The sequence below is a fragment of the Scyliorhinus canicula genome, chromosome 13 (assembly GCF_902713615.1).
Source record: "Scyliorhinus canicula chromosome 13, sScyCan1.1, whole genome shotgun sequence".
Lineage (NCBI taxonomy): Eukaryota > Metazoa > Chordata > Chondrichthyes > Carcharhiniformes > Scyliorhinidae > Scyliorhinus > Scyliorhinus canicula.
In genome coordinates this window covers 149,062,776-149,081,532 of record NC_052158.1, presented here as the reverse complement: position 1 = coordinate 149,081,532, position 18,757 = coordinate 149,062,776, and the positions used below count along the sequence as shown (strand labels likewise).

The window sequence follows — 18,757 nt, the reverse complement described above, 5'->3', positions numbered from 1 at the left end:
TCCTATGGCGGGTGGTCAGAGTGACGGCGTCTCCATTCTTGATCCACTCTACTCTTGGCAGGTCCGCCACGCTTGATTTGGAATGGCTCTCCTTTGGCGGTAGACTAGTGACCTGTTCCAGGAGAAACCAGTTATGGAACCAGACAAAAGCGTGTGTGCTTTGTCTGCCTCATGTGTCATTAGACATGGGAAAGCCTCTAAATCTAAACCAAGACGGTTACCTTGGCAGACATCAGTAAACACATCCTTTTCCATGGATCAAATCAAATCCAATGGTTCAATCTCACAGTGGGGAATAACTCAACCAATAAAAGGATCCGGGAAGCTTCTTCAAATCATTCATTGAATTGAAGAACACAGGAACAGGAGAGCACTCGGCCACTCCAACCTGTTTTGCCATCCAGTTAGATCATGGCTCCTCCATATCCTAACTCCATCTGCCCACCTTGGTTCTGTAACATGCAACCACCTTGCCTAACAGAATAATTAATCACATGATAAATACATTTGAGAAAGGACGTTTCGTAGAATCCCTACTGTGCAGAAGGAGGTCATTCGGCCCATCAGGTCTGCACTGGCCCTTTGAAAGAGCACACTACTTAAGCCCTATCCCGCCCTATCCGCGTAACCCAGTTCTAACCTTTTGGACACTGAGGGGCAATTTATCATGGCCAATCCACCCAACCTGCACATCTTTGGACTGTGGGAGGAAACCGGAGCACCCGGAGGAAACCCACGAGGACACGGGGAGAACGCGCAGACTCCACACAATTAGGCACACAAGGCTGGAATTGAACCTGGGTCCCTGGAGCTGTGAGGCAGCAGTGCTAACCACTGTGCCACCGTGGTGCCCATTTGGATCATTTTGATTCATCCAACGGACACCGTACGGTTTTCCACTCCTGGTGTTGAACTACTCAAGAGGCTATTGGTGGCAATATTCCACCTGAGGGTTCATGGTCTGCAATGATCAGCAGCCGGAATCAGAGAAAACGTGAGGAGACATGGATTGGATTTTCTGGCTGTTCGCCCCGATGGGATCTTCCGGGTTCGCCAACGGTGTCTCCATCCCCCCCTACGGGTTCCCTGGTGGCGGAAGATGCAAACAATGGGAAACCCCGTTGACGACAGCAGCGGGAACAGAAGAAGCCGCCACTGGCCAATGGGGGAGGTGCGGGAGTGTGGTCAATTTTGCAAGGCATGTCGTGGAGGGAAAGTCCCACTGCTTTGATCTGGAATGCAAGGTTCGAATGGGCAGTGGAGGCAGATTCAATAGCAACGTTCACGGGGGAGTTGGATAAATGTTTTCAAGGGAAAATAATTCAGGGGGCTGCGGGGAACGAATGGGCGAGTTGGAGCGGGGTTTACAGGATAGCTCCCTCAAGGAACTGCCGCAAGGATGATAAGCTAAATGCTGGCCTCCTTCCGTGTCACTTCACAATACCATGGGCACAGTGATGAGCCGGTATCAGCGGTGGAGTTTGAAGGGCCTGTGGATAAAAATTCTACAGGTACGGATAATCGAAAAACAAAGCTGGCACCTACCAACACTTGTAGCGGGTGTCATGCACAATATTGAGCCTGCCCATCATGCATTGCAACAGGAAGGTGGATTTGAAAGGGGAAAAGAATTAAAACAACCCATCACATGTGTAATTAGAAATCATTGTAACAAAGAGGAAAAAACTTGTTATTGAGGGAACAGAGGTTGTGCTGTGACAGCACAATAAAATCACACAATAGTCTAATCTACAGGAAAACAGTGTGCTTTGTGAGGAACACGTATGTAAACATGTGTGCTGGTCGCTAACTCGGCCTTTTTCAAGATTGGTTTTGGTTCCCTGTTCACTGCCATTCGCAAAACCTGTTCCACAAATGAAGTTTCCTCCTCAGCCCCATTTCCTCTCCCTTTATTGGTTCAGTCGGAGGTGGGGAGGTTGGCATCCCACTCCAGCGGCTCGAGCACATAACCCACGCTGACAGTGCCAAGGCAGTACTGAGGAAGCTGTACCCACTGAATCCTCTTATGAGCCACACAACATCTTCCCTCTTGGGCAGACATAAAAATAACCCGTTTCTCTATTTTGGCGAAGAGCAGGGTGAGTTTGCACTACTCCCGGTGTCCTGGCCAACATTTATCCCTCCATCAACATCGCGGATTATTTCATAGAATTTTTTTTACAGTACAGGAGGCCATTCGGCCCATCAAGTCTGTACCGGCTCCTGGAAAGAGCACCCTACCCAAGGTTAACACCTCCACCCTATCCCCATAACCCAGTAACCCCACTCAACACTAAGGGCAATTTTGGACACTAAGGGCAATTTATCATGGCCAATCCACCTAACCTGCACATCTTTGGACTGTGGGAGGAAACCGGAGCACCCGGAGGAAACCCACGCACACACGGGGAGGATGTGCAGACTCCGCACAGACAGTGGCCCAAGCCGGAATTGAACCTGGGACCCTGGTGCTGTGAAGCGATTGTGCTATCCACAATGCTACCGTGCTGTAGGGCCTTGCTGTGTGGATAATTGGCTGCTGCCCACCTCCAATAACGGGGGAAACAGTTTTAAAAAACGTTTTTTTCCGAAATCAAAGGCAGCATTGATTTTCCCTGAGGTCAGATTTGTATTTTGCAAACATGATGGACAATCTTTCTCTGCTACGATAAAGTTTCACTCTTTTTCACTTTTGGCATCTCTGACACCGCGGAGAGGGTGAGCTCCCGGGCCGGTTGCCGTCACTGTATAATTAGTTGAGCCCGAGGAGGTGTGCAAGAGCAACAAACGGCGAACCCTACAATCGTGGTCTGAAAGACCTCCCTCTCTCCCCAAATCTCCTGCAAGTTTCAATTGACGCCTTTCAGAGGGGAGGATTCCTGATTTCTATTGCTCTCTGTGTGAATCAAAGTGCTTCACAATTCCAGCTCCCAGCATCCTCTAAATGTAACATATCTCCTAGGTGTGGATTCTTCCTGTCCAGCCTACCGAACCGTTTTATCATTTAAAACATATCGAAGGCTCGTCAAACTTCGAAACTAAAGTAGATACAAGCTAGGTTTCTGCGGTCTGCCCTCATAATTTAAACCTTTACGCCCTGGTTTCAGCCTGGCAAACCGGCACTGTTTTCTCTCTCAGGCCAATATATCCTTCCTGTCACACGGAGTCAAAGTTATCTGGAATTAGTTGGTAGCATTCTCATCTCTGTCTGAAAGTCGTGAATTCAAGTCTCATCCCCAGGGGGTGAGCGTGTAGTCTAGGCTGCTGAGAGGGTGCTACACTGTCAAAGGTGCCACAGCTTTCAGATAAGCTGTCTAACTGATGTCCCACTGACTACATCGCTACACTGATGCAGACGGCAGCTGACAGCCATCCTGATTGCCGCGGATCTGCAGTCACACGTGGACCAGGCAAGGACAGAAAAATTCTCTCGCTAAAGGGCATCAATGGATCTTTACCACAGTCGATGGTCGTTCCATCGTTGGGATTAGCTTTTAATTCCTGATTTATTAATTGAATTTAAAATTCTATCAGTGACTGCAGCAAGATCTGAACCCACCTCCCCAAAGCAGTGTAAGACCATAAGACACAGCAGCAGAATTAGGCCCTTCGGCCCATCGAGTCTGCCCCGCCATTCGATCATGGCTGATGTTTTTCATCCCCATTCTCCTGCCTTCTCCCCATAACCCCTGATCCCCTTATTAATCAAGAACCTATCTATCTCTGTCTTAAAGAGATTATCTTCCGCTATTACATTACGAGACCAGTGACATTACCATCATGCCACCATCGCCCCAGCTCCTGAATGGCCTGAACTACATTTCTCCCTCACTCGCAGCAAAAGCAGATTATTTAATCATTTGTTCACACCGTTTGTTAGACCTTACTGCTGATAATTGGTTGCTATATTTGCCGACATCACTACAGTGACCGCTCTTCGAAAGTACTTCAGTGGCTGCAAAGCCCGATAGAATGTCATGAGCATGAGGTCGGGTGCTATACAAACACAACTTCTTCCTTAATAATGGTCCACTGCTCTTAATTCAGCTTCTCACACCATCCACCTCAGCAAATGCCATAGCACCACTCAGTGCAGAAGGAGGCCATTTGATCCATTAAGTCCGCACTGACCCTACTTTGGCCCACTCTCCCGCCCTATCCCCATAACCCGACCTAACCTGCACATCTTTGGACTGTGGGAGGAGACCGGAGCACCCGGAGGAAACCCATGCATACACGGGGAGAACCTGCAGACTCTGCACAGTCACCCAAGGTCGGAATTGAACCCGGTCCCCTGAGGCAGCAGTGCTACCCACTGTGCCGCCATGCCATTGAAACTCATTTGAGACCTCTAAATTTTGTCCTGGCAAACATTTATCCATCAGCCAACGTCACTAAACGGGCTTAATTGGTCATTATCCTGATGCTGTTTCTGGGAGCCTGTGTTAACTGGCTGCCCGTACTTCAAAAACACTTAATCGGCCATAAAGTACTTTGTGATGTCTTATGGTTATGAAAGGCTCTATGTAAATGCAAGCTCTCTCTTATAGTTTTAATTATCTATTTGATGTTTTAAAAGGTTCTGATACTGGCCTCTCCCATTAAATTCAAACTCATGCTTTCAAACGGATGGCAGTGAAAAGTGTTCTGTAACTAGATTGGTTCACGGCAGTGATTTTTCAGAAGTGTATCCAATTCAATAAGATTTTTTTTGGGGGGGGAGGGGGCAGCAGAATGTAATAGGGCTTTAACAGCCGAGTCCTTAAAAAATGCAATCGCATAAGATTGAACTGATTTACAGTAAATGGAAACGGAGGGGCACTGTGTTCATACCAGCACACACAATAGCCTTGAGCGAAATGTGAAGCAAATGGAACATAAAGCAGCAGTGATAATATTATCAGCTCAGTTGCACTAACTCGCAAACATTTGTGGCTGAATGCTGTGGGTCCCTGTGAAGCAAAAATATTTCCGACAGCCTCCAATCTGACTTTTTCAACAAAAAAAAAAATCAATTGCCCTCAAAAAACCCTTCACCACAGTTGTTGCCGAGAACTCCTTTTTTTTTGTAAGTACTGAGTGAAGGAAAACGGTGAAGGTTAGTAACTTTGTTGTTTAGGGAGAAGTATGTACAGAGACCAACAGCAAACACTTTTTATAAATACAAACTCTTCGAGTCAAGGTACTGTGACAAAACATTAAACCAGCGACAGAAGGAAATAAGAGAATTTGTGCAGCCCGTTTCAATAATTATAATTGAGACTGGTCAGCAACTCAACTGTTTCCTCTCTAATTAGTCAAATCTTTACACCAGAGTTTAACTCTTTGTTCCTTTGTTTATGGAAGTACGTCCTGCTGTCATTTACTCTGCCAGACATTGTTACGGCCAGGAAGTAGCCTGCCTTTCACTTTGCAGGTTGTTGGGTTTATGCCTTGCCCAGACCGATGGGTACAGCAGGGCAGAAAGCTAGCCAGTATAATGTGCCGTGCCCTTGAGCTGAGCAATTTTATAACTTTTATCCCACTCTCTACCTGAGTAAAAGTCTCAGGTGGGATTCTCCGTTGGCCGTTGCCGAAATCGCAAAAGGCGATAGGGCAGAGAATAGGTTCCATCGCCAAAATCACAATGCTCCAACACCTCAACAGCGGCGCCAATGCGTTCCATTGCCGCAGCCGGCAAAGCAGCCATGCAGCTACGCGTGCCGCTGACTGCCCACTGTGAACCTTGTGCCACAGGTTGCATAGGTGTTCCCCCCAGGGTGCCCTCTTACCCCAGCGGACCCATCAGCTGTATGGACACGCCCCAGCACAACCGATACCATCTTGTTGGCTGGGGTGAGTGTGTGTGTGTGGAGTGTAATGTGTATGTGCTGCTGCAGCTTATCAGCCTCCCGAGTGTCAATCAGGGACCCAGCAAATCCCGCACCATTTTTCATTTAAATCGATTGTGTTTTACATGCCGGTGCTAGTTCCTCCGCAGTAACAGAATCGGTCCAGGTGTGGCGACAGTTTTGCTGCCGTGAAAGTCCAAGAATTCTGCATTGGCGCCAACCCTTAGTCTCGGAAACGGAGAATCCCGCCCCTCATCTTCCATATAACCATGAGCACTGGCTTTGATGGTCCCTGGGCATCACTGGCTGGGCCAGCTTCTGTTGTCCATTCCTAATTGCCTTGAACTAAGTGGCTGGCGAGGCCATTTCAGAGGGCATTTAAGAGTCAACCACATTGACTCCCCTGGGATTGATCAGTCTGCCGACGCTCACTGTTTGACTGCACATGTGGCGAGCGCTCGTTTGTGCGCCCTTTCACCTTTAACCCCACTCAGGGCCAGCCACGCATTACTCCCAAATCTACCTTCCCTCTTCCAGCAGGAGAAACGCAAGGGAACAAAAATCATCCAGCATTGATCCCTTTGTTCTCCTTTCTCCGCTGTGATCTTCAGCAGAGTTATCAATGCTGAGTCCCTTGTATTCTTCTGATTTAGAACTGGGTCACCACAGCCAATGATGTACCCTGAATGACTCTATATGAAGTCTCTCGTGGTTTATTATTATAAGTGACGCCTAACCTCATCCGACCAATCTTTGTGTTTCACGAGCTGAGCTTAACTAAATGAGGTGTGTGAACGCTGGTGCTAAATGATAGCGGGCTGAAGGGTTAAATTATCAGACTATGGGGTAGAGATGAAGCTTGTATTCCCTGTAGTATTGATGAATATAGGGGTGGTCAAATTGAGGTGATTAAATTTATTGGAGGATTTGATAAGAGTAGATAAATTATTTCCTCTGCTTTAGGGCGGAGGGGGGGGGGGGGGGGGAAGAGAGAGAGAGAGAGAGAGAGAGAGCGAGAGAGAGAGAGAGAGATAGTAGACTTAAAAGTAGAGCCCGAGCAATAGGGTGAATTAAAGTTGTGTCAGTATTTGTATCTATGCCAGCTCCTTTGAGAAAAATGTTAAGCCGGCTGAAATAAGCCTGCACGCATGCCCCCTCTCAAGTTGGGCGAAAAGACATTTCGTAAAGATATTTTTGGCCTTCTGTCCAAACTGCGTTACTCTAAAGCTGTGTTTCAATTATACATTTTTTGTACTGCACTGCACTCACTAAGTGCCTCAAACTCATCCTTACAGCCAGCAGATGGAGCAAGACTTTGTGCCATTGATACAAATTAGATTCCAACCCAGCTGTCAATGCAGCATTCCGCTTCACTCTGAATGCCGGGTCCCTTCACCCACTCTTTTATGTGAGCTTTCTGTCCTCATCCCCGGCTGGTGCTGAATCTGATAGTGTCACTGCCATTAGCATCGTATCTCTACCTCATCCCAAGTAGGCAATTGTCATGGGTGCATCGAGGGAGGGGAAGAGAATCTTAGAATCATAGAATTTACAGTGCAGGAGTCCATTCGGCCCATCCGGTCTGCACCAGCTCTTGGAAAGAGCGCCCGCCTCCACCCTATCCCCGTAACCCAGCAACCCCACCACACCTTTTTTTGGAAACTAAGGGGCAATTTAGTTGGGCCTATCCACCTAACCTGCACAACTTTGGACGGTGGGAGGAAAACGGAGCCCCCGGAGGAAACTCACACAGACACGGGGAGAAAGTGCAATCTCCACGCAGTCACCCGAGGCCGCAATTGAACCCGCATCCCTAGAGCTGTGAGGCAGCAGTGCTAACCACTGTCCCACCACGCTGCCAATGTGCCACCGTGCTGTCGAAAGAGAAAGAGAGGGAGAGAGAAAGTTAGAGACAGCTGATGGCCAGAGAAAATAGAGGCAGCAGCAGCCATATTTTAAGAGGGATAAAGAAAGAGAGGACCCTTAAGAAAAGAACAGAGGTAATGAACAAGGAAGAGGAACAACGGAAACAAACTGACACAAACAGAGAATTAAGAGAGATTTTGAAGTGTGAGAGTTAAAAAAAAAGAGGTCTCACATACAAATGGATTATTTTTTAAATTAAATTCAGCAGGGTCCATATTTAAGAACTTACTGATGTGAATTTAGCATGTTTAGACTTAATTTTAAACTTTTTTAAAAATCACCCATTGAAGGATGGCAATGCCCTTGTTCGGATTGTTGGGTAGCAATGGACCAGTCTCCTGCACATACCACAAGGCTTTGCCGTGGAAATCTCGACAACTTATATTTGTCTGTGAATTAAGTTGAAGGTTAGGAATCTGGAGTTCTCTCGTCATTATTTCAGCCACTTTCATGTTTGTAATTTGTTTGAACAAGTCAGTTTTGGATGATGAAGTCTCATCAGCTCATCTCATCTCAACCTTACTTAGTGTGAAGAGATGCTTCTTGATATCAACCCGAGACTTGCCCTTCACAATTTTGACGTATACCCTCTTTTCCTTTAAATTTAGAGTACCCAATTCATTTTTTCCATTAAGGGGCAATTTAGCATGGCCAATCCACCTACCCTGCACATCCTTTGGGTTGTGGGGGCGAAACCCACGCAAATACGGGGAGAATGTGCAAACTCCACACGGACAGTGACCCAGAGCCGGGATCGAACCTGGGACCTCGGCGCCGTGAGGCAACAGGGCTAACCCACTGCGCCACCATTCTGCCCAAAACCCTCTTTTACTATTACCCAGGACATATCAGTCATGTTAGGAAAACAAATGTAGTTTTAAAGGATTTATATTTGTATCAGTAAACGTTAGAAATAAAGTATAGTTTTAAGTGGGTTTAATTTAATGTCCCTGTGCCTGGGAGGGTAAAACCTAGAATTAGGTTCATGCTGGACAAAGGTGTTTCTATGTGCGGGGGTTGGTTCAGTTCCTGCTGTGTATCTATTGTGCTTAGCGAGGGCTATGGCATGAAGAATAAATGAAAGGCATAAGCATGTGGGGGTTGCTTAGCAACTGGAGTTAAATAAACAGATCAAGGTATTGTTCTGAAGAATTCAAGGAACAGTAAACAAACGTATTCTGAGGTAAAGAGACAATTGCAGTAATCAAATTTAAAGTGGGACAGGAACCTTCAAAGGTAAATCAAACGTCTGATGTCATTTTATTACAGTCTGGGAATCAAGAGTTAAAGCGATTGTGAGCAGTTTGCACAGCAGTCAGGACAAAGGTGGGGGGGGGGATTTTTAGGAGACATCCACAAACATTCACTTGAATTTCTGAGTGGAGAGTGTGTTCGCCCAGTCATCTTGGGTGCTTAAAAGGGACTTTGCGTTAATGAGACCATTGTAGATTAAGATGTACTTTGTAATCCGTGTTAATCCTTAAAGACTCTGTGTAATTGTTAAACAGTGTGGGGGGAGAGTAAAGGATTACTGTATAATCATCCAGCTTTTCATATTTAATAAATGTTTTATTCTCTTGTTGTCAGATCTAATTAACGGCCCTGTGACTCTGTTCCACCACGCTTTCTAAAAAAAAGTAAAAGTAACGGTCTTTTGAGCCAAGGTTCCATTCTGGGATTTTCCCATCCAGTTATAACACCAGCTGGGATCATAACAGTAAGTATTCTTCCAACTGTCCTGTCTCAACACGGTAGCACAAGTGAATAGCACTGTGGCTTCCCCGCTGGGTCACTGTCTGTGCGGAGTCTGCACATTCTTCCCGTGTCTGTGTGGGTTTCCTCCGGGTGCTCCGGTCTCCTCCCAAAGATGTACAGGTTGGGTGGATTGGCCATGATAAATTGCCCTTAAATTGTCCAAAAAAGGTTAGGGGGGGGTTATTGGGTTACAGGGATAGGGTGGAAGTGAGGGCTTAAGTGGGTAGGTGCAGACTCGATGGGCCGAGTGGCCTCCTTCTGCACTGTTCTATGTTCTATGGTTACATATCTCTCTAGGATCTGCTCTCTGGGAGTTAATTTGGACTTTTGGGTCATGGTGCAAATTGGGTGCTATCGATTCAGTTGTCCTTTTTAAAGCCCTCCTGCATTTTGATGAGGATGAGAGAATCGTAAACTATCCAGTAGATCTGCTGGCACAGATTTCCATCAGTGCCTGAAATCAAAATTACCCCCACAGTTTTTAGTTCCAGGGCCAAGCTTCATATTTACCCCTATATTCAGTGACAAACTAACCCAACTTTGTGAAAATCAGCTGAACTGACTCCATGAAGATCAGAATTATTTAGCAGATGATGGGAAGAGAGTGAAGAGGGAGGGGTTTTTGGGGGGTTGGAGGTCTTGGCACACCTCTTCAATGGATGAATCCAGGATCTAGAGCAGGTGGACAAAATTGGCATTTGTACTCAGTTCCCCGACCCCGGGTACAGGCAGACCCACATATAAATCACAACAGGTGCACTTCACCGTTGGTGCAAGAGCGCACTGGAGAGGTTATCATTGATGGACTTCCTTGCCTTGGCATCACTGCAAGGCTGCATTTAGGGAGCCACTTTAACTTAACCCACTCATTGTGAAACTGAGGAGCAACTTTAGTACAGCTGCCCACTTTCACTCTATCTTGATGCCAACAGGCCAATGTAAATCCAGCATTGCATCCGATGCCATTTGCTCTTCACAGCCAGCGGGTTAAGTTGAAATCACCCCTGCCGGTATTTCCTTGGAGAGTCAGTCTCAGATGGACTGAGTCAGTCCATCCTATCAAAATTCATAAGGGTTGAATGTCCTTTGGTTTTCCACCATTGCAGCAGAGGATCTGGAGAAATTCCCGGGACAGGTCTTCCACTCGCATCATCCACTGAATTGACAAACAGACCACCTTTCCCTCACCCCTCCCTCGCCCTCCCCATGGAAGTCAACTGCGGGTGACTTTTGAAGCCAAGTTTGACTTCCGCTGGACACAGAACCCTTCTTCTCTCCTGCACTCCTTAGCCCGGTTGATCTTCTGCACCTGGTTGGCCTGGCTCCTGATCATATACTTCCGAAGGATGTAGCGGTTCAAGAAGGCGGCTCACTTCTCAAGGGCAGCAACGATGGCCGATAAATGCTGGCCTAGCCCGTGACGGCCGCATCTCGTAGGTGATTTTTTTTTTTTTAAAAACCACCTTTGATACCACAATGTAACTTTTGAGGGCAATCGCAGGGAACAATTAAACTTATGGATAGGGTAGGATGTCTCTGCACCAGGTTTTTCTCCTATTTCCTTCAGTCACTGAAGTTAGGAAACAAAAGCTTTACACTTCTCAATCTTGTGATCAACCATCAGAAAAGGAAATAAGGCGAAAGATACCCAGGAAATTATTTTGAACGGAATTACTGGATTGCTATTGTTAGTATGCCTTTTCTTATCGCAGAACACCAGTGTATCACTTGTCCCTCCCTGCCACTCAGTTTTGAGCTTAAACGGGCCTTACTTGCCTTACCTGGTGGGATGAAGGCGGCTTGTTGATGTAGCTGCATGTTTGCGAGGGCCTGTTGATATTGGAAAACACCAGCATTGAAGACAGTCGTGGCACCGTTGGCTTTTTCTAGTGCAGGTCTCTTTGGTAACGGAGGGAGGACGCCAGGAGGAAGGCCCTGGAAACGAGAGGTGAAAGTCAAAGAAGTCGGGTCAAAAACAAAGGAAGAGAAAAGAAAGAAACGAGAAAGAAAAAAGAAAACAACACACCATCAGTACAAAGTGCAAAACACAAGGCGGCCACTTACGCAGTACTAACCATCTAGCAAGCAAGCAACAAGATTACTACCTGTGACAAGGCAGTAACAACAAATAAGCAGAAACTACATGTACAGCAAGCATTACTAATTTTTAAAAGAAATAAGCGGGAAAATTTAAACATTGCGGCATCGTATGTTACTACATGTGTTACAGAACACTTACAATAAAAGAGGCTTAATATACAAAAGCAGAAGGCTGCACTGCTAGCTCCATGGCGATCAACATTAAAAGCAATGTTAACTACAATCTTTAAGAGCGTTTAATAAAAAGGAACATCTACAAAATAAAATGATAAACCCACAAACTTTACCCGCCCTCCCCCCCATGAAAAAAAAACTTGGCATGCGATTCATGCAGGTACCTGAACACGGAGTAACAAAACATTTACACATTAACGACTTTAAGCAAAAATAAAATAAGCCATGCCAACCAGAGAAATACAGAATTATTATGATCACATAAATTTAACATCCCCCAATGTTATGTCGGAGGGGCAATCCACAGGTGATGAACTGAGTGTGGTACTTCAGTTAACACTATGGTTGCCTGCAGCTCTTTTGGATGATTTAATCCCAAATTGCCCAATTTCCATTTGGGTCATTTTTTAAATAATTTCGAAAGAGTGAAGTGTTTTCTTGTCAATAGTTTAGTTCTCTTTGAGTTGTTCAAAGCAAAATGGTGCCACAGTCAATTTATCACCATCCTTTATTATTTACAGCAGAAAATAATGTACTAACACTGATTTCCCCCCCCACCGCCTTAAATAAATGTTTTAAGTTATAACTCGTAACCCTATTAAAGCTACATGCCAAGCTAAAAGGTGAAAGGTCATAGTACCAGGTCAAAGGTTGCCTCGAGGGGTCGCTTCAGTGATTTGACAGCCGACTGAGTCTTAATTAGCAGGCAGCGAGCACATGATGGCAATGGGCCAATGGGGTTCAAGCGCATTAACATAAACAGCAAGCAGAGGTGCATCATGGGGGCAGCAGTGCATTGTGGGGAGGTGAGGAAAAAAACAAATAAAAAAAACAAATCATCGGAATGCCATATACAACAAATAACAAGACTAGGCATGCACAATAAAGGCACTACTGAGTAGTTACTGTGAGGTTAAGGACTTTTACACAAATAGTTAATTACAAAAAACAATATCCTATTAACGCAAGGCAGAGTCTGTCCCCTCTGTCCTTTGCCTTCTGGTCTGGGCATCTCTAAGCGCACAAAAACAGCACCAGCTCTCCACTTCACATAAATCATGTTACACACATTTATAGATGTTACACAACAAGGTTTTACTGGGGCCTAGTATACATTTTACAGTTAAATATTTACATAAATGATAACGCAGTGAGGGAAATGCACAGATCTAACCTTAGGCAAAGTGACCAAGTTAAAAGCAGCTTTCAGCTATCGCTCATTAATATTACTACTGCCTTAACCCGATCCTTTCGCTTGACAACAAAAGGGAGAGCGCAAACAATAATTTTAAGGGGTGCAGCACAAAAGACGATTGCAAATCATATTGCCTGCCTGTTCATTTCTCACTGTACTAAATCATGGGAGAACACAAACACAATGATTAGTGGCTCCTTCAAATTCCCTGCCGGCATCTTAGACTTGGTTCGAATCCGCTTGCCACTCACCATGGCGGCTGCAGTGGCCGCTGCCTGGGCAGCCGCTGCCTGATTCACTTGGTGCTGCGCTGCCTTTATCTTGGCCTGCAGGTGGGCAGGGGGGTGGAAGTACTTGCACTTTTCCCGGGAGCAGCGGCCCTTGATGTAATCCATGCACACGGTGACCGTGTTGTCGTTGGTGTCCACCATCGCGATATCCGCTGGGTGAGCAAAGCGACAGTCGTTCTCGCCCCTGGTGCAGTTTCCACGCTGGAACTCCCTGCACACCTGCAGCAAAGAAGACAACCGCAACCACTTAATTCCTCCTCAATCCGCTGCAATTCTTAACCAGTCCATTAAAAAAAACACAAGTGGTTTAAGCTCATGGCCAATCCAACAACACTCGGGGCCCTGACCTTCAACGATATAGGGGGCACGGGAGAAAGAGCAAAATGTAACACTGACAAGGATGAAATAAGGTGTTGCTGTTTGTCAGCGAATCCAAACCTAAGAGGGATAAATTTCAGGTGGTGTTGGGTTCCAGTTCACTCAGGGAGTGCGAGTTGCTATGGCAACATTCTTCACCTTTGCAGGTATCTTGTGGTTTGGGCCGATGGATAGTGATGCTAGAGGCTCCAACGTTCTTTCCATCACATGGCTGACCAGGAATCTCTCCCACTCTCACCACCCGCTAGTGGCGGGTGTTGGTTTGGATGGACTCAACCTGTTTGGCTGTGTCATAAACACATCTTCTCTAGTCATCAAACCTTGGGGTTGGACTTGAGCCCAGAGCTTGTCTGGTTTAGAGGCTGGGCTATTATCCACTGCGTCACAAGACCTCCATAAATAAGCGATAACTACTAATAAATTTAATGAGGAAATCTGGAGATACTTTTTTAGCAAGGTACAATTAGAATATAGAACTCACTACCAAATGATGTGCTTCAGATGAATAGGATAGGTGCATTTAAGGAGAAGCCACATAAATATAAGGGGCAGCACGGTAGCATAGTGGTTAGCACAAATGCTTCACAGCTCCAGGGTCCCAGGTTCGATTCCCAGCTTGGGTCACTGTCTGTGTGGAGTCTGCACGTTCTCCCCGTGTGTGCGTGGGTTTCCTCCGGGTGCTCCGGCTTCCTCCCACAGTCCAAAGATGTGCAGATTAGGTGGATTGGCCATGCTAAATTGCCCTTAAGGTCCAAATTGCCCTTGGTGTTAAGTGGGGTTACTGAGTTATGGGGATAGGGTGGAGGTATGGGGTTGGGTAGGGTGCTCTTTCCAAGAGCCGGTGCAGACTCGATGGGCCGAAAGGCCTCCTTCTGCACTGTAAATTCTATGAAAAAAAAACATGAGGGAGAAAGCAGTGGAAGGTTACGCTAATTGGGTGGGATGAATTAGGATGGGCAGAATGTAAACACCAGGAAAGACCAGACTGGTCTGCTTCGGTGCTTAAATTTATTGTAATCCCACATAACTCAATCTAGTCAAACAAAAAACATTGCAAGGTTTCAAAATTGGAGCATTTGATGTCTATAAAGTTCCTGATGTTACTAAAACTAAAGCTCAAAACTAAAAATCATTGACCTGGTTATGGCTGAGTGGCAGGAGACAGAGAATAAAGATGATGGTAATTTAAAAAAGAGAAAGATAATGGTCAGGTAAACAAATTGGCAGAAGGTGACTAATGGCACCCACAGCTAGGGATCTATGTTGTAGCCTTAACTATTTACCATATTCATAAAAGACTTAGTCGGTGGGATAGACAGCCACCTGTCCAAGTTGGCCACATTGACACCAGGATAGGCAGCAATGTAGATAGAAGTACAAAGTTTTGGGCAGCACTGTGGCACAGTGGTTACCACAGCTGCCTCACGGTGCCAAGGTCCCAGGTTCGATCCCGGCTCTGGGTCTGTGTGGAGTTTGCACATTCTCCCCGTGTTTGCATGGGTTTCACCCCCACAACCCAAAAGATGTGCAGGCTAGGTGGATTGGCCTCGCTAAATTGCCCCTTAATTGGAAAAAATGAATTGGGTACTCTAAATTTATTTTTAAAAAGTACAAAATTACAGAGATATTTTATGTGAATGGGCAAAACTGTGACAAATGGATTTCAATCCAGGGAAACATGATGCCATCCACTTTGGATTCGGATAGGATAGATCAGAGCACTGTCTAAATGCTCAAAATAGTGGAGCTCCAAAGAGACGTGGAAGTCCATTTATATAGGTTTAAATGTCACAAACATGTACTAAAAATAATTTAAAAGGCCAATGGAATTCGGTCCTTTACATCTAGCGGACTTCAACATTGGCAAGGTTTCAAGAGTTGATGGGTTTGATGCATGTTGGCCTTATGTCGCCACCAACTGCACAAAACTCAACTTAGGCCAGACCGGGAGTGATTTGAACAGTTGTAGGAAGGACGTATTGGCGTTGCAGGGTGTACTGCGTAGATTTGCGAGAACGATACCTGGCCTCCAAGGGTTAAAGTACGAGGCGCGGTCACACAAACTAGGATTGTATTCTTTAGCATTTAGAAGATTAAGGGGCGATTGGATCAATATTTTCATGATGTTAGGGGGAACAGATAGCGAGAAACTATTTCTGCTGCTGGCCGGGGAGCCTGGAACTCAGACAGCATAGTGTAAAAATGAGAGGAAGGCTTTTCTGGAGTAAAGCTGGGCAATGTTTCTACACTCAAAGGGTGGTAGAAGTTTGGGATTCTCTTCCTCAAATGGGAATTGATGCAAGATCTAGATGCTAGAATTGATGCTACTCTTAAATCAGAGTTTGATGGATTTTTATTTGGCAAAGATATTTAGTGATGTGGGAAAAATTGTTCCTATGTTCTTGCAAGAAATTTAAAATATTAGTCCCTGGTAAGCCTTTGAAATTAAATAGAAAACTTTTATGAACCTAGACAATTCATGGGTAGATAAAAGACCTGTTGGTCAATCAAACCTGTCCCATATCCATGATTCACTTTTCTCACTGGCAGCGCACCCCGTCTGGGATTTTCCAGCGGCGTGGTTTGATTTCAATGGAAAATCCCATTGACGCACGGTGGGAAGATGGAATCCCACTTCCAGCGAACGGCGCATGACTGCGAAACACACGGCTGGTGGACCGGAGAATCCGGCCCAAATAAACCAAGGGTCAACAAGGGGAAAAAAATACTCAAGTAAATTGGTCTCCAATTACTGACGGTCTGATGAGAGAGCTATCGTTGGTGGTAAGAGGCTATTTGAGGTTACAAAGCTTCCTTTTGAATCCTATGCTGCAGGATGGGGTGGGTCAGTGTAAATATGCTTGAGGTACAAACACATTTTAAGAAGAACACGTCAGAGGGATGGAGTTTCCATTTGAGGCCAGGACTCCAACATCTAGTTTTTAGTTTTTTTTCCATGTCGGCCTTTAGTTTTTTTTCCATGTCGGTGCAACATCGTGGGCTGAAGGGCCTGTACTGCGCTGTATCGTTCTATGTTCTATCAGGGTCAAACGACCCAGCGTCGTGTCAGGAGATGTCACCCGGCATGATCTTTGTAGGATCGGCCAATGAATAACCAGGGGGCGGACGTGCCGACCAATTAAAGATGAGGAGCAGGCTCGGATATCTGGTAGGCTAATAGGAAGCCGTCCAGCACTGAATGGTCCGCAGCCGGCCCATGTCGATGAAGGAGAGAGTAACCCAAGATGCACCTGCCCTCTCAGTTCTTTTAAAAGTCCAGAAAATAAAAATGGCAGGAGGTGTCAGAATGTCTTTGTGCAGGAGGAGGTTGTACACAGGGTAGACTGCGGCCACAGCTGTGACTATTTTATGTTATGGGTAGGTGGTGGTGGGGGGGGGGCAGAGGACAGTTTTTTAAAAATCTCTGGAGCACCAACCTCATCCCTCGACCCACCCAGTTTGCTGTCAGGAAGTTGTGTCCTTTCACTGCCTGCGTTTCAGTCACTGCAGTGGGCCCGTATGTGGGAGGGCAGCTATTACATACCGATTGTCCTCCTGGAACATGGCAGGGAACCTGGATCGTTAGGGGAAACGGTATGTCAGCCAGTCGTGGGAAACTCTAGGCCAACCTACCTGCTCCTGTTCACATCCCAAACGCGTCACAATAATCCTGTCAGAAGCACTGCCAGAGACAGTAGAGGAGCAAAAACACTCCACGCAATCCGCTAACAGGAAATCCCACCGGGGTAAATATCCTGACATTTCCATTTTGCGGTGAATGGTCAACCATTTGAGGCACCAATGGGGGATTTCATCCCAGGGTGCTCACTGTTTATTTTGTAAAGTTCCGACGGCTTTCACTGTCAAGACTACCGAAGTTAGAAAATTGCCCCTGACATCATCGGACCCAATGAAGTTTGGAAGAACAAGATTTGAATACTTCACCTTTGTAACAATAAAGAAGACTTTTTTTTTTTAATTTAGGATATCCAATTCATTTTTTTCCAATTAAGGGGCAATTTAACGTGGCCAATCCACCTAATCTACACATCTTTTGGGTTGTGGGGGTGAAACCCACGCATACACGGGGAGAATGTGCAAACTCCTCACAGACAGTGACCCAGGGCCAGAATTCGAACTCGGGTCCTCAGCGCCGTAGGCAGCAATGCTAACCACTGTGCCACCGGACAATAAAGAAGACTTGGGGCACAATTTTAAATAGCATAAATGTGTTTGGACAAGTAAATGATGCAACTCCAAGTGACTTGATCATGACTAACTATTACAAAAGTTTTCATCAATAAAATACACCAATTAATAATTTATTAGACCTTTTCATAATGTCGCACAATTGGTCTCTACTGCACAAGGTCCAAAGTTCATTTGCCAAGTTTCCTTCCATCCAAATATGGGAATGTCGCCCCCTGTTGTTTCAAATTCTCCAGTTCTTGCTCTCCACCTTTCTCTCACAAAAACCACCATAAAATGTAGAAGCCTTTCCTGAACCATCTAGAATCTACCCTGTCAAAGCCAGGACCCAATTAATAGTCTCCTGACTGAAGATTTGGCAAATGTTTTCTCTTCTTCTCAGACATCTGATGACACTTGGCTTCTATCCTGATTATTATTATTATGTCACCCTGATCACCTCGATTCCATATCTGTAAATATTTTCAACCTCAAACATTAGCTGTGCCCTCCTGAGCACTTTCCTGTGTTTAGGTCAGGCTCCTGGTGTATCTTCAGTTACTTTCGAGTGAATTACTTCTTCATTGTATATGGGGCGTTTTAATTGTCTCCAACTCTACTGATTCTCATAATCTTCCAGTCCTATCTAGGTGTTTAACCAATTAATCATTGTACAGCATTAATGCTAGTTCCAGCCTTTCCATGTTTGTACTCACTTCTATGTGCTATTGATTGGTTGAGGAATGGGTCACCTTACTATCTCCAAACCCGTTGGCAGAATTTCTCCAGTTGTTGCGATTGATGACATACCCCCGCCCGCAGGTTTCACGGCGGCATGGGCGGCCGTCATTGGGAACTCCCATTGACAAGCGCCGGGAGTATAGAACCCAGCCGCCAACAAATGGCGCGCTGCCGTGAAG

The 18,757-nt window shown here is 45.7% G+C and overlaps 1 protein-coding gene across 13 annotated transcripts in view; it reads right to left on the bottom strand.

The window, feature by feature from the left end:
* Positions 1 to 18,757, bottom strand: part of mbnl1 (muscleblind-like splicing regulator 1) — a 347,533-nt gene that overhangs the window by 15,208 nt on the left and 313,568 nt on the right. For 5 of the 13 annotated variants that reach the window (XM_038815110.1, XM_038815097.1, XM_038815101.1 and 2 more), the window contains 4 exons: positions 13,233 to 13,490; positions 12,427 to 12,480; positions 11,294 to 11,447; positions 1,546 to 1,581 (listed from right to left, as the gene is read on the bottom strand). In XM_038815110.1, coding sequence (XP_038671038.1) covers positions 1,546 to 1,581; positions 11,294 to 11,447; positions 12,427 to 12,480; positions 13,233 to 13,490 — 502 coding nt within the window. The remainder of the gene's footprint in view (positions 1 to 1,545; positions 1,582 to 11,293; positions 11,448 to 12,426; positions 12,481 to 13,232; positions 13,491 to 18,757) is intronic. The other 8 variants (XM_038815099.1, XM_038815105.1, XM_038815106.1 and 5 more) reach the window with 3 other exon arrangements.